This window comes from Lagopus leucura, unplaced genomic scaffold (assembly GCF_019238085.1).
Source record: "Lagopus leucura isolate 7727_CA_CO unplaced genomic scaffold, USGS_WTPT01 Super-Scaffold_100009, whole genome shotgun sequence".
NCBI lineage: Eukaryota > Metazoa > Chordata > Aves > Galliformes > Phasianidae > Lagopus > Lagopus leucura.
The window spans coordinates 2,632,419-2,647,335 of record NW_024962266.1 but is presented as its reverse complement, the minus strand read 5'-3'; the positions used below and the strand labels follow the sequence as shown (position 1 = coordinate 2,647,335).

Genomic DNA, 14,917 nt, shown 5'->3' with positions numbered 1-14,917 from the left:
ATGACTTAAAGGAGAAACATCTGCTAGAAAGCAAGCTTAGCAAGATAAATAATGGAGGGGAGAAGCTCTAGGGCTTGCTTTTTATCTTTGGTCAGCCCTTGCATTCAGCTGCCTGCAGAATTAAAAAGAAGTTAGCCTCAAGATATTTCAGACTCCAAGTAAATATTCAGTGACGATTTATTTGTCTGGTCTTTATTACAAAAAAAAAAAAAAAAAAAAAAAAAAAAAAAGCAGATATCAAAAAACAGCAAAGAGTTTACAAGTCCCCCAACCGTTTCACACAACGGAACTGTTGTAAAATGGCAAATGTAAAACTGTGTGTCTCAGTCCTGGCCCTAACCTTCAGTGGTGAGCTGTGGGCTGGGATGCCCAGGGCTTCCTTAATTCCTTTTTAAAATACTCCTCTTTATTTTGGAACTTTCATTTGTCTACTAATGCGCTGTGGTACAGCAGGAATGTCAACTGTCTGGTAAGCCTCAAGACTACGTCCCTTTTCTTCTCCTGTGTAGGATCTTTAGTTCCCAAAATAAAAAGCTTCCTGGACTGGGCTCCAGTGTAAATGGACCTTTAAATTCTAGCATACGAAGTGCAGGAAGGACAGCTCCACCCTCGCTGTGATCTGCCTGCTGTTCACCTGGCCCCTGACTGAGCACAGCACGTCGGAACAGGCCACGAGGTGTGAGGTTAAGGAAAATACCTGGCTTACTGGAATGACGATCGGTCAGAGGGAAGCTGCTCTTTTCTGTCCTACTCACTGCTGTAGGCTCAGAGGCTGACCAAAGGAAACATGGTCCAGTTACCAACGTTTGCAGCTGCCCCACTTTTCAAATATTTATCTTACATCAGAACACTGCTTGGCTAGCAAAAAGGATTAAGACATTGCCCTACGTCCCTCAGCACTTGTGTGGAAAGTCAGGCCCAAATCTGCCATAATTATACACAAATACAAATCAATCTAAACATGTTGTCAATGTAGCTATGCGTGTCACTGAAATGCTCGAGTACCAAATAGTCCTGTTAGAAATAAAATTGCACCTTCATAATTTTCCAGAGTTTAACAAAAAGAGATCACGATATGCATTACTTGTCAGGTACGAAAGAAGCAGCGAGAAGGCAAGCTGAGAGACAGGTGCTGCCCACGGGGCAGCAATGGCATCTGGGTGGGTTTTGCACCAGCATTTCCCACACCACGGAGAGCAAACAGCCATTTGCTGCTGGAGTTAAACCGTTTTCCTGGCAGTCAACACACGGACGATGGACCCCAATCCACCAGCAGCCAGTGCCTGAGAAGAGAAACATGGCAGTGAGCAGCAAGTCGTGGCTACAGACCCAACCAGCTGCTGGTTGGACTTCCCCACCGTATACAAATAAGCACCTTTCAGCAGCTCAAACCCAGAACAACAACAGGGAAGCATGGCTGCATTCATTTTAGGGACAGCAAGTTAACACGCTTTTGTTTCCCTGCCTAACTAAGTTGCAAATTTGGCTTCCCTCAAGGAACGAAATTCTATTTCCTTCCCCTTGAACCACTATGTTGAACTATTTTGTTTGCCCCAGTCTGACTTAAAAAAATACACATAAATCAAACTCTAAATGCAGGATTGTTACTTAAGGAATCAGAAGAATGAGGAAGAACAACAGAACTCTGAACGTGCAGGACTCCTCACTGCGGGAAACGCAGCACTTGGCTGTTGGCACAGTGTGGTTATGGACAACTCCGAGCTGGTCAGAAGGGACAGGTGAGGAAGGAAGGGAGGTGTTCCTTCTCTATCATGAGAGGAGCAGAGTGCTCATCAAGAATGGCTACAGACAAGTTGAAAGCTTACGGGTGGGAGTTAAGAGACCAAGGAAACAAAGGGAGCAAGAAGAAAATGCACTGGCAAAGGAAGCAGGGACAGGTACCCCAGGAGGAGTACAGGGATGCTGCTGGGCTGTGTAGGGGTGGGGTCAGGATGGCTGAGGCCCAACTGGAAGTGGGTTTGGCAAGGGACACAAAGAACAAGAAAGCGTTCTACAGGTACATCAGCCAGGTACTGACATCCTTAGGGGTCAGTACTGGAACTGGTGTTCTTTAATATCTTCATCAGTGGGACCGAGTGTGCCCTCAGCAAGTCTGTGGGTGACACCAAGCTGTGTAGTGCAGACAACGTGCCAAGGGATGGGATGCTGTTCAGAGAGACTTAGATAGGCCAAGCAGCAGGCCCAGGAGAGCCTCATGGGGCTCAACAAACCCAAGTGCAAGGTCTTGCAACTGGGTCATGGCAACCCCTGCTATCAGTGCAAGCTGGTGGATAAAGGATAGAGTGCAGCCCTGATGAAAAGGTCTTGGGGGCTGTAGGGAAACTGCTAGGTCACAATGTGAATTGGTGATTGAGCACCTGGTTGAAGGGGTGTGGCTGGGCCAGGGAGAACAACCAAATTGTTTGCATCTGTGCTTCCCATATGATCAGAAGGGGTGGAGCCAGGGTGGCTCCACCCTGAGCTCACATAAGGGCCAGCCATGGAAGGGTGAGCATCTCTTGGGTTACTTCCTGGGGAATGCTGAGTACTTAGAGAGACTTTTCTCCAGTTTAACTCTTTATACGGTATTAGCCTACCTGCAAATACTTCACTTGCTATAACTAAGAACCTGTCAGAAGCAATTCTGCTTCTTCGTAAGTCAAAATGGGGTACTGGTGGACGGCAGCTGGGCATGAGCCACTCATGTGCCCTTGCAGCCCAGGAAGTCAACTGTATCCCTGGCTGCACCAAAAGCAGCATGGCCAGCAGACTGAGGGAGGTGATGCTGCCTCTCTACTCTGTGCTGGTGAGACCTCATCTGGAGTACTGGATCTAGATGTGGAGTCCTTGGTACGGCAGAGACATGCTCCTGCTGGAGCACATCCGGAGAAAGGCTACAGAAATGACCTAAGGGATGGAACACCTCCTCTGTGAGGGCAGGCTGAGAGCTGTGGCTGTTCAGCATAGAGAGGAAAAGGCTCTGAGGAGACTAAGAGAAGCATGTCGCTATCTAAAAGAGGGCTGTAAGAAAAAAGGGGACACTTCTTAGCAGGATCTGTTTTGACGTGACAAGAGAAAATGGTTTCAAACTAAGAGGGGAGGTTAAGACTGGATATAAGGAAGAAGTTTTTTACGATAAGGGAGGTGAAGCACTGACACAGGTTGCCCAGAGATACAGTGAGTGCCCCGTCCCTGGAGACACCCAAGTTCAGGTTGGGCAGGGCACCGATGGAGCTGCAGGTGTCCCTGTTCAGTGCAGGGAGGTTGGAGCAGATGGCCTTTAGAGGTCCCTTCCAACTCAAACAATTCCATGATCCTGTGAACCTATTTTAGTTTCACCAGGCAAAGGGTGGCTGTTACCAGGCTCAGTGAGTGTGCCCAGGACCCAGGAACCTGTTCCACAAAAAACCCAGAGGAAGAGCACATTCTGTACACACACCTTCTCATGCCACTGCAGCAGCACAGCACTGCTGTTGTCAGAGGGGCTCTCAAAGCCTTTGTAGATGTATTTCATTAGCAGATCAACACCATTCTTATCCAGGGACTGGACTGCCTTCTCGATATCGTTGGCTTTGAATGAGATGAGGACCTTCAGGACAATACTTTCTGCACGATCCTGTCAATAGGTAAGAAAGGCAGAGAGACTTATTCTTGTATAAGATGCAAAATAATACATTTGAGTAGAGCAGTTTGTACACAAATCTTATAATACTTTCTCTATTTAATAATTGTCTTTCAATGCTAAATAGTGTAACGGAGTTGTGAGTTTGCTCTGCTCTACGTTTCTCTGCCTCTCTGCTTGTTGCAATTTTTCATCCATTAAATGAGGTTAGGGCTAAATACTAACTTGCATATTGAAATTCAAGTTCTGACAAGCTCCAAAAAAGGTAAGTATTGAGTACTTGGCTGGCCTTATTTGTTACCAGAGCTTTTCCCATATCTTTGCCCTGTTTAACGAGACACAATTATTATATTCCATGGAAATGGCACTGGCCACGCTGGAAGGAAAAACTGCTGTAAGCCACATGCTTTCAGGAAAATCAGCTCCTGTCCTAGGTGCAGAGGACACAGTCTGGCAGCATTAACAATATTATGCATTAATGACCATTTGCAAGTCAGTGTGGATGTCATTTCAGGCCCAGGAGTTTGTGTGGCATGATTACAGCCCTAGATTAGCCACGCAATCAGCAGAAAGTGACTGTTCCTGTTCATCCATCACTAACTGAGGGAGGATGAAAGAGAAGAGGTCTGAAGCTTGTTAGAGTTCTAAATAATTCCATTATACAAATGCTTCTAGCAGCTTACTCTTGCATTATCGATCTTTAGTTTCCTTATTTCAAGTTTCACAGTCACTTGACTTAGTGAGACTTCTCACATGAAAAGCTCTGAGCAAAGCTTAAGTCGCATAAGGACAACTAAATATTTAGTGAAACACAAAAAGTCAGCTGCTCTGCCCTCTCCAGTTGCACTACCTTTGCACTGTATTGTTAAGAACTTCAGTACAGATCTAACAGAAACAAGTCATTCATCTGAAGATAAAGCTGGTTGTGCTTTTAGACAGTGTCTGCAACAAACACCAGCTGGTTCTCTGTGAAATGCCTTGGGAAGGGGCTCGGGGAAGATCCTCCACCAGGGGTCTGCTGAGGACAGTCTGGTGTCAGAGCAGCAGAGCACAGAGCTGTGAGGCTCTGCTCAGCATCTCCTCCCATCTCCTCCCATCTGCCTCTTCCTCTCGCCACTGCAATCACAAATGACTCAAGGCTCATTCTGGGGAGATACAGAATTACGTGCAAGCAGCACTCTCCTGCGTTCTGTCAAAGGGGAAGTGCACGTGATTGCTGAGGTTCCAACGGCTTAATTTTGATTGGCTGCGATAACCACCAGTTCTTCCTTTTTTGTAGGCCCAGGTCTGGCTGTGCTAGCCGTTTCCTCAGTCGCTGCTGGCTGCGGTTCTGCAGCCGTTTGGTGCTGAGCTGGGGAAGCTGCCCTGAGGAGCGTGATCTGCAGCAGGGGCGGGCTGTGATGTGCCAGACCCACCCAGGTACAGCACGTACAGCTGAGGGGCAGCCAGCTAAAGGTGCACCAGGTTGTGAGCAGCTGATGGAGCTGTGGGTGCCCCCCGTTCACTGCACGGGAGTTGGACCGGGAGGCCTTTAAAGGTCTCCTCCAACTCAAAGCGTTCTATAAAGGCACGCAGACGTCCGAGCTGCGGTTTTTAGACCAGGACAGAGATGGGGGATGTCGGGACACGTCCCAGCGCCCGGCTTTCTGCAGACGCGGACAGGAAGGCACGCTTAAGGAAGCGCCGGGCTCACCTTCACGGCCTGGTTCTTCGTATTGATGGGCGGATTCTTCAGAGCCGCCTGCAGCGCGGCCATCATGTTCCCTGTGCCGGGCGTTAAGGAGCAGCAGCGGCAGCGCTCCCTCAGCACCCGCCCGGCTTTGGGGGCGGCCCGTCGAGGATCGCACCGCCTCGCCCCGCTCAGCCGCCCGGTTCCCGTCGGCCGGCCCGCCATCGTTTCCTCCCCCACCCCTCCTCTCGCCCCGTGACGGAAGGATATTGCCTGAGGCACGAATCCACCTCGCCTTCGTCGGGTCCCGCTTGCCCGTCGCCTCCGTCCTCCTCGTCCACGAACTTGTTCTCGTCGTACTCGTCCACATCCACCCGGCGGAAGCGGGCGGACGACACGGTGTGCTTGGCCATGGCCGCCCGCTCGCCGCCGCCTCCGCGCTCTGCCGCCCCGCCCGTCCCCGGGCGCAGGCGCCTACCGCCGGCCGCACTGCGCAGGCGCGCTGCGGGGCCCGCTCTAGCGACGCGAGAAGACAGCCCGGGGTGAGGCGAGCGGCCATTGGTCAGCCCCGCGCGCTCTTCCCGCCGCCCGCGCGCCGTTTCTGTGGTGACGGGGCGGCGGCGCTCCCTCAGCCGTGGGAGGAGCGCTGCTTTGATACCCGCAGCTCCCTGGGCGGCTCCTGCCACTGCGTCACCGCTCCTCGTACCCAACCTGAACCTCCCTCGGTGCAGCTTCAGGCCATCGCCTCTTACCCTGTCGCTGTTACCGGGAGCAGGGGCTGACCGTACCTCACCACAGCCTCCTTTCACGCAGTGCGAAAATGCAATGAAGCCTCCCCTGAGCTCCTCTCCTGCGTGCTGCCCCGTCCCGTTCCCTCAGCGGCTCCCCATCACACCCCGCACAGCTCCCTGCCATTCTCTGCACGCATTCCGGAAGCTCAGTGTCTTGCTTGCCCAGAACTGAACACAGCACTCGTACCGTTAGTACCGACTGTACCGTACAGTCAATTATTTTTCAAGTTCCACAGTTGTAACCTGCATTAACATTCATCAGAAGCAATATCAGGGCGGATTTTTTGGCTGCTTGTGTTCTTGGTTTTACAGCCTGGAGGTGGTTCGGGTTCTGTCACCTTTGCTGTCGGTTCCTGCTGGCCATCACCGCTTCAGGATTACGACTTTCATTAATAAACTCCTTTGGCATTTTTAAATGCCTTACAATATTTATAGGTCTGGGGTGGAGACGTTCCCTCTGGCAGGGCAGAAACAAGCCTGGAAAAAGCACCGAGTGTCTTTGAGACAGGGGATGTGGCAGACTGCTCTTTGTCACTGGTAAAGGCTGCTGGAAGGCAGGGCGAGAAAAAGCCTTTGGGTTTTGCTGCACAGCAGGCTCTCCATGTGTTGCTTGTGGAAATGCTGTCCTACAGTAGGTTTTCACTCCTTTGAAGTTGTTAATTTGGTGTGGATTCTGTCCATCTGATACGGTTCCTGGCGGTAAAGCTGCATGCTGAAGCGTTGACCCTGGGATGCCATACACGAAGTTGGAGAGGAGGTGACACCAAGTCCCCACGGGCAGCGGTTGCAGTGTGACCCATGGCCACAGGCTGGCCAGGCTGCGCAGGGCTTGGCGGTTCCACGCGGCCGTGGGGAAGCTGTCCTCGACGTGGTAAGGCTGGGAGAAGTAGAGGCAGAGCCTGGTTTCTGAGTGCTTCAGCAAGAAGTTGTAGATTTTACTTATGCAGCAGTGGTAAGCCTCGTTACAAGGAGAGTAATTTGAATAGAGGGTGATGCAGCCAGTGTTTCCATAGGCATGTATCACTGCATCCAGATAACCGTCTGCCTCAAACAGCATGGATTCCGGGTGGCTGCCCTGCTCAGCACAGCTGCTGGCCTGGCCTTTTTGGACTACAGTGCCAGAGAAGCTCCTCAGTTCGTAGAAGAGAAGGTGGTGGGTTTGTGGATGTGCTGTGCTTCTGCATGGGAATCCAAAAGCCCTCAGAAACTCTGTGTAAGGAACTCTTGCTTCTTCACCTGTCCGTATGTGATAGGGACACTTAGCACAGGTTTGGCTCTGTGTCTGCCAGCGGTAGGGCTTTACCACAGTCCCCTGGTTTGTCAGATATTCTTGGAAAATTTTCTCTCCTGGGTTCATGTTCTGTTAGAATTCTCCCTGCTTATGCGCTGTAGAGCTGACAGTCCCGGATAAAAAAAGGGAAAATAGTATTGCAATTTAATCCTTTGATTGCTTTTCCACATAAACTGCAAAAATAATAGTAGATAGCCTCTTCCAAAATGTATTGAAACTCATAGCCCGGATTGGAATGTTGATCCACAATGCTGAGAGCAAAGCTTTCCTGCTGCCTGAAAGCCATTCTGAGTTTACAAACCAGCCTTTTTGCTAAAAACACAAGGCAAAAATATTTATCTGGCTTCTGCCTTTTTTTCCCCAGACAGGAGAGGCTGCATGGCGAAAACAGCCCTACTTTTCCAGAGTTAGCAGGTGAGTTTTTTGCAATCTGGCAGAACGAACAAATAAATACCAACCAAAGGAAAAAGAATAAAGCTATAATTACCATCTCAGCAGCTCCAGCTCAGGGCTGTAGTAAAAATCTTATGGTAAATATCGTATTTCCTTCACTGGCTTTTTAAGATGATGGTTCAGAGTTTCCACACCAGTGAATATTGCAAGCTTTCTTGTCCAAGCTGCTTGATGAAAAAGAAAGTCACTGCTTCTTGCTGTGGTTTGGCAGCTCAGCTGCAGAAGGATCTTTCCCAAAGGTGGTGCCTTTGCTCCACTTGTGCTAGGGACAGCAGGCAGGTTCCTTTGGCTGTGTACAGGTGCCCGGTGCTAGGAGATGGGAATACAAACAGGATTTTCTTTCTTACCTCCAGCCACCTGCGGTGGTTAAGCTGCTGTTCTTTGCCTGTCAAGATCTGTTTCCCACTTTAGTAAGCTTCCTTTGTTTCTTTAGTGCTGCTTTGATATAAGATTTTTACAGCTGCGGATGGATGTTTTTCTAATGAATGTGTTACTAAGTTCGATTCTAGGTCACTTATTTCTGTGTGTTCCTGCCTGTTGTGCCAGGTGAGCAGAGAGCTCCTGTTTTACTTCTGCTTTCATTTGAAGGCAGCAGTGTTGCCCCTGCATTTATGCCCTGTAACTGAAGCAAACAGCAGGCCGTTCCATGAGCAAGGTGTTTGCTTTGCATGGGCAGGGCTCCATGTGTGTGCAGATGTGAATGTTGTGAGGATGGGCAGCTTTTGAGGCAGATGATTGATTTTCCTCCCTGCCACTTGAACTGAGTCACTCACCATCCCTGGGTTCAGTTTAATTCTGTCGCTACTTTTCTGGATTTACTTTTTTTTTTCCATCTGCATATATTATTTATTACAGCTTGCTTCTGCATTCCACGCTGTGTTGTCCTCTGTCACTATTTCATTTTCTTCTTAAATTACTAATGATTCATTTGCTTTGTTTTCCACTCCTGACTCCACGCCAACAGCCATCTGCTTTCCTGTGTTGGGGCTCTTTCCTGATCCGGGCCATTGTTCTGTTTTCATTCAGATTACTTCTAAAGATTGGCTTCCTGACATCAAGAGTGCTGCATTTGTCATTGTTGATGTTTCTATACAATTTTTGATGCCCATGATGACTGTGCACTGCAGTGTAATCATGGCAAGGGTGAGCGTATCCCAGAAAATTAAAAAAGTGTGTTTGCTGCCTAACATTTGTTCAGAGGAGGGCCACAGAAATGACCCAAGGGATAGAACGCCTCCCTGTGAGGACAGGCTGAGAGCCAGGGCTGTGCAGCATGGGGAGGAGAAGGCTCTGGGGAGGCCTGAGAGCAGCATGTCAGTATCTAAAAGAGGGGCTGTAAGAAAGGAGTGATAAACACTTCAGCAGGGTCTGTTGTGTTGCAGGAGGCAATGCAACACTGTTGTGATAGGACAAGGGGAAAGGGTTTCAAACTATAGGAGGGGAGGTTTAGACTGGATATAAGGAAGAAGTTTTTTTGATAAGGGCTGTGAGGCAGTGGCACAGGCTGCCCAGAGAGGTGTGGGTGCCCCATCCCTGCAGACACCAAAGTCAGGCTGGATGGGCTGTGAGCACTGATGGAGCTGTGGGTGTCCCTGCTCAGTGCGGGGGAGGTTGGGTCAGATGGCCTTTGAAAGACCCTTCCAGCTCAAACGATTCTATGATTCCATGATACAAAGAGCAGGACTGAAGAAAGGAATGTTTTTCGTCGTGGAGGGGCGTTACGAGACCACCTCTGCAGCTCTCCTGGAGGTCGCCTCCCTTCAGAAAGCTGCACGGCTCTGGCAAGGCTTCCGTTCCCTGTCCCTGCCGGCGGAGCTGGGTGGCCGCACGGTGGCAATGTTGCCCACCAGAGGTGGATCAAACTTAGGGCTTGTTAACTCCGTTTCATTGCGTTTAAAGGAATGCTACCAGAGAGACCTAAAATATTACATCTCTCTCTATTACTTGGTGATTTGGCCAGATCCTAGCAAGCTTTCCATCTTTCTCCTAATAGCGCTGAATCCTTACCCAGTGGCAGTCAGATCCCACAGTACCCCATTTGCTAGGTTGGTTGGGACAGTGCTGGCAGGACCGAGTGCATTCCTGTGTGAGCTGCAGCTCACAAATCGTTTTAACTGATGGATGGATGCCCGTGCGCGTGGATGTGTGTGTACATACATGTGCATGTGCATTAAGCAGCTAATGGGAGCACACGTCACTCAGCTGTCATGCAGAAAAAAATGCTGTTTTCACTCACAATTATATTTAAAAATATTGAACGGTTCTTTAGCATTAGTCATCTTCTAAATAGTTTATAAATCTGACCAAAAGGTTAAAATACAGGCTGGTGCAAATGGCTTTCTCTGTGGTATTTCTGTTGTTTAGCGTTACTTAGATCTTGTGCAGGAGAAACTGTGTAAGTGGCTCAGCGATCCTGATGTATCTGCAGAAGTAGGAGGTGCTGCAGTTCATAGTTTAGATAAGTCTGAAATTTGAAATTGACATGGTTTCGGGCTGGGAAATAAAAAATGCAGGTACTCCAAACAACCCCTGCCTTTTGAGAACTCTTGACTTCAGTGTTTGCAGCCCTTAGTTCTGTGAAAGAGGAATTTTGCCTGCTCTCTGTCTTATTTTGCTCTGTCCTTGTTTCTGAGATGGCTTTCCCAGTGCTTCCCTGCACGTGCACAGCCAATAGGCTATTCCACGTTCTCAGAAGGAATGCTACATTTTAAACATTTAACCATAAGTCAGGCTGATAGGAAAAGTACCATCTCCATCTATCAGTGTGATTGCCATGACCCGATGCAGAGGATCCTGTGGAGTGGATACAACCAGGAACTCGAAACATATGTTAAGGAATGAAAGACACCTCTGTCTCCTCCAGAAATGTAACAGGGGGAGATAAGGATATAATTATCATTAAAAAAAGTAGTTTCACTTATTACTAAAACACAGCCGTCTCTGGGGCAGAGGGCAGTAGCTGTTTAATAGTGCTCCACAACGCAGCATAAGCGTTCACAGGAGGAACCAGAGAGGAATGCTGTATCCAGTTAAAATCACAGGGGAAACTTATGTGGTCAGAATGTAATTACTGAGGTTGGAAGTTAGCCAGGAGACAAGCCATATGTTCTGCTCCTAGGGAAAAAAGGCGCAACGAAGGCCCTGCTATTTTTTTGTCCAAATATTGGCTAAAACCTGGGATTGCTTCGATATACAGAGATGCTGATCCATCCCAGTGCGGGCAGCTTGGAATTCAGTGATCATTTACTGGTGTAACCATTGTAAACTTGGGATTCTTTGATTTATGAAGATGTCTTCTGGAAGCACAGTCGCACGCATTGATTCAAGACTAAATCAGGATTAGGCCAAAGCTATTTTTCTGGAGTGTGATTATATGGAAGTATGAGCATTTTTTTCTTCAATGACTGAAACATGCTCTACTTCCATAGTCTCACACCAACGTCGTTCTGTTTATGTGGGGGATCTGCTGCTTCCCCCCCGAGCACTGCACTCCTGTACGAGAACGGTTCCTTTTTTTGTTGCTGAAATATGAGTGTTGAAATTCTGTAGCACTTCTTAGTACAGTTTGGTTCAAAATAATCTCTGTTGGAAGCATTTCACACATGACTTCATTCAGTAAGAAGTTTATCTGAGTTCAAAGTACAGAGGAGTCACATGGCCCTTACCCAGCCAGGGCCTTGAAGTTCTTGTGCAGTCGTAGGATTTTAAAAACTAGGGGCAAAGCCAGTGAGGGTCTGGGGCACAAAAGCAACAGGGCTGCATATGCTTTGCCTATTTAGGATTTGGAACTAGTATTCCTGCAAAAGCAGCAAAAAAAAGAAGAGGAGAAAGATGTATTTTGTACCAGAAGTGTTTAAGAAAGGAAAAAAAAAAAAAACTTTCTGCTTCTTGTTGAGAGTGTTGTTGATTTGTTGGGTACCAGAGCAGTACATGTTATCAACTTACTGCAAAATCATTCTTTGTAGCTGAAAGTCACCTACTGTGTGCATGAACTTTGGAAGGGATGAATGTTGTGTTGAAGATGTGCGTTGAATGTGTTGGGAAACGTAAGCTAGTGCGAGCTGAATGGTGTGACTGCAGAGCTGTGGTGCCTGGGAATGTGATGTGCTGAGGGCTGGCTGGAAGTGATGTGTTTCAGTTTTGTTGTTCCCAGTTTTGCTCCATTAGGGGAACTGAAAATTAGATCCCCTTGTTCTACCACGTCTACATATGTGATTAAATTAACAAATGTGAGGGCTTCTGCTGATGGCACTGGCACTGTTTATGTGCATGAAGTTAAGCAGATGTGTAAATCTTTGCAGGGTACAGGGCTAGAACAGTAACAGCTGCCAAAGATGATTTAGTTATTGTAGGAAGGAATGTACTGGCTGCTCTGCTTGTCCTATCACAACAGAGTCTGTCCCCTTTAGATACTGGAAGGCCGCTCTCAGGTGTCACTGGAGCCTTCTCTTCTCCGTGCTGAACAGTCCCAGCTCTCTCATGTCAGAAAAAAAGATGTTGAATGACTCCATATGCCATGATTCTCAAATTAGGACCCAAATTTACACTGTTATGATGTCCAACCTTCAGCAGTTCCTGAGCCTGGGGTGAAAGTTCAGCCACTTTTACTGGAATAAAGTGTCATCTGCCTTTGTTTACCAATTCTTTCAAACCTTGAAAGACTTTTCAAAACTGGCAGAAGTGAAAAACACTGAAATTCTTTGGAGTAACCTGATTCTGTGAGCTGGATTCCTGTCTCAAGGGCTAAGTATAAGTTTTGCAAGCAAAAGCTTGTCATCTGTAGTTCATATTTGTTCATATGTCTCTCTTTCAGGTAGAACAACGTTCTTCAACCACATCCAGGAACAACCATAGAATATCTTACGTTGGAAAGGGCCCACAAGGGTGATCGAGACCCGCTCCTGGCTTAGAGAACACTGAAGTGTCTAAGGTAATTCTGCCTTGTTTGGGTGGCTTATACTGACACGTTTCTTCCTGTGCATCACTGATTGTCTCATCACTTACTTCTGCTTTGGCTTCATCTGCAGCAGTGCAAAGTGCAAAGCAGTGCAGAGCAAAGTGCTCTAAATCACCACTATCTCAGAAAAACTCACAGTTTTGACTGGATTTGGTAGAGTTCTTGCTCATGACAGTGTCATTAGTGGTTTTCTGTTGTGAAGAGGAATTATTGAAGAGGAATTTATTTCTCAACAGTAAGGACCCTGAACTTGCTTCCTCTTCTGCCAATACAGGTGGGAGGAGGGATGGCATCCATGTTGGTAAGATTTGCATGGACGGATGAGGTGCCCGATCCTGCAGTGTGCAGCTCAATGCTATACCCTGGTCTTGTGCCTCCTGCTTCTCTGGGTTTCCAGTCTTCCTTCTCTCATATAATTTTCTCTTCCTGGCAAGGTCATGCTCCTCTTAACCTGTCCAAGGCTTTTGGAGTTCTTTAGCTTTCAAATAAACTTTGCTGTTTTCTGAAGAATGCTGATCCACAGTATCCTTCCGTCATCATCTTCTGACTTTAGCTTTCAGTCTTCCTCTTTTCAAAGAAATCTTTTTTTGTAGCTTCTTCCTGGAATCTAGCTTCAGAGTCCTTTCCTAAATCTTCAGGGTGGCAGTCCTGGGGCCTTTCTTGTCCCCTTCCTCAGGCCTTGGTCAATAATTTCTTCTGGTGGCTTCTTCCAACCCTCTGCAGGAAGGCCTTTTTCATATGCATGTATGCTGTCTGACTCTTACTTCGTTGGCTTTCTCTGCAGGCAAGGGACAGGTTTTCTCAGCTTTCACTCCTCCTTTCCTGAGGAGGGCATGATTGCACACTCTGACACGGATGGATGATCAGAACCAGACATTTGTGTGCTCAGGTTTCAGGGAGCCATGTGGGCACAGTAAACAAGAGTTGTTTGCTTCATATTCCTGTCCAGCAATCTCCTTAAAGGCTAAAACACCTTTGGTTTGTGAAGCTCAGAACATACATATGTCGGTCTTTTGTGCTAGAAAATACTGTCCTTGAGTCTTCATTCTCCCAGAGATCATAAAATGGAATTGTAGCATTTGCTGCAAGGAGTTTTGTGAAATTGTGCACAGTTCTTGAAGTGAAGACTGCTGAAGAGGGTGTGATGTTGAAATGGGGGGCAGAGTGGGATCTTGATCTGTTATTTATCACCATCCTAACATCTGACCACCCAGCAAATATTATGGAAAGAATATGAAACTACAGCTTTCACTAGACAGAGATGGGTGGTTCAGGTTTTGATTATTCTTTTTCTCTTGCTTTTTGCTTAAGGATGAATTGCTGAAAGTTTGGTTAGTGGTTTGCCAGTTTTCGGATAACATTCACTTGTTGCAGTCGGTTATTTCTTTGCTTGCATATGGGAGCAATCTGACTCCAAGCTTAAAAGGCGTAACCAACCGCATCATAAAAATGAGAAAATAAGTTTCATTATTAACTGATTAAGAACTCTGTCAGTTAGTTTCTAATATATATTGAAGAGAAGGAAAAAAGAGATTGCAATTTTCTGGATTAGGCAGAGGTAAAACCAGAGAAAATGAAAGGCAAATTGGGTTTTCTGGCTTTAGAATATTGTCTAAAATAAAGCAGGAAACTCTTGAGACAAGCATGAGCTGTAAGTACCTTAGAGCAGGAAATGCCAGCAGCCCTCCTTCATATTTCATGTTCTCTATGGCATCTTGAGATGCACACTGTCACATCCATTTGAATGGCACTCCTCCTCCTCCTGACACCTGCCTGCAACACTCATTTCAGTGGCCTTCCTTACACTCTTCCTACTCACCTCCCCAAGGAATGGGAGTGCTCTCCTCCTGATAGCTCTCCTCTGGGTGTTGCTCCCGCTAGGCTGTAGAAGTGGGCCATCTCCTTAGTCCTGTTTCAAGGAGGCGATGCTGCAACTTTTTGCATTGAAATGCAGACTTGTCTCGTAGCAGCGAGGGGTGCAGAAGGGAAATGACAAATAAGGAGTGTTCCAAGTTTCATAGGGTGACTAGTTTAAATGTTAGGATTGTAAGAAACATAAGGAAAAAGACAGGATTTTGTTTGCTTTTGGTAATTTAAAAAAATAGCTTTCCATTGAGTGTGATCACAGTACAGA

The 14,917-nt window shown here is 47.3% G+C and overlaps 2 protein-coding genes across 2 annotated transcripts; both read right to left on the bottom strand.

The window, feature by feature from the left end:
- Positions 1–153: 153 nt before the first annotated feature.
- ARPC5 (actin related protein 2/3 complex subunit 5) lies at positions 154–5,740 on the bottom strand. Its single transcript, XM_042874161.1, has 4 exons — positions 5,562–5,740; positions 5,316–5,388; positions 3,440–3,616; positions 154–1,283 (listed from the first exon to the last, which is right to left on the bottom strand). The coding sequence occupies exons 1-4, from the start codon at positions 5,702–5,704 to the stop codon at positions 1,221–1,223; spliced, it is 456 nt and encodes a 151-aa protein (XP_042730095.1). The 5' UTR covers positions 5,705–5,740; the 3' UTR covers positions 154–1,220.
- Positions 5,741–6,416: 676 nt separating this feature from the next.
- APOBEC4 (apolipoprotein B mRNA editing enzyme catalytic polypeptide like 4) lies at positions 6,417–7,439 on the bottom strand. The gene has a single exon (XM_042874176.1). It carries the CDS (start codon positions 7,437–7,439, stop codon positions 6,417–6,419), a length of 1,023 nt encoding a protein of 340 aa, XP_042730110.1.
- Positions 7,440–14,917: the final 7,478 nt, after the last annotated feature.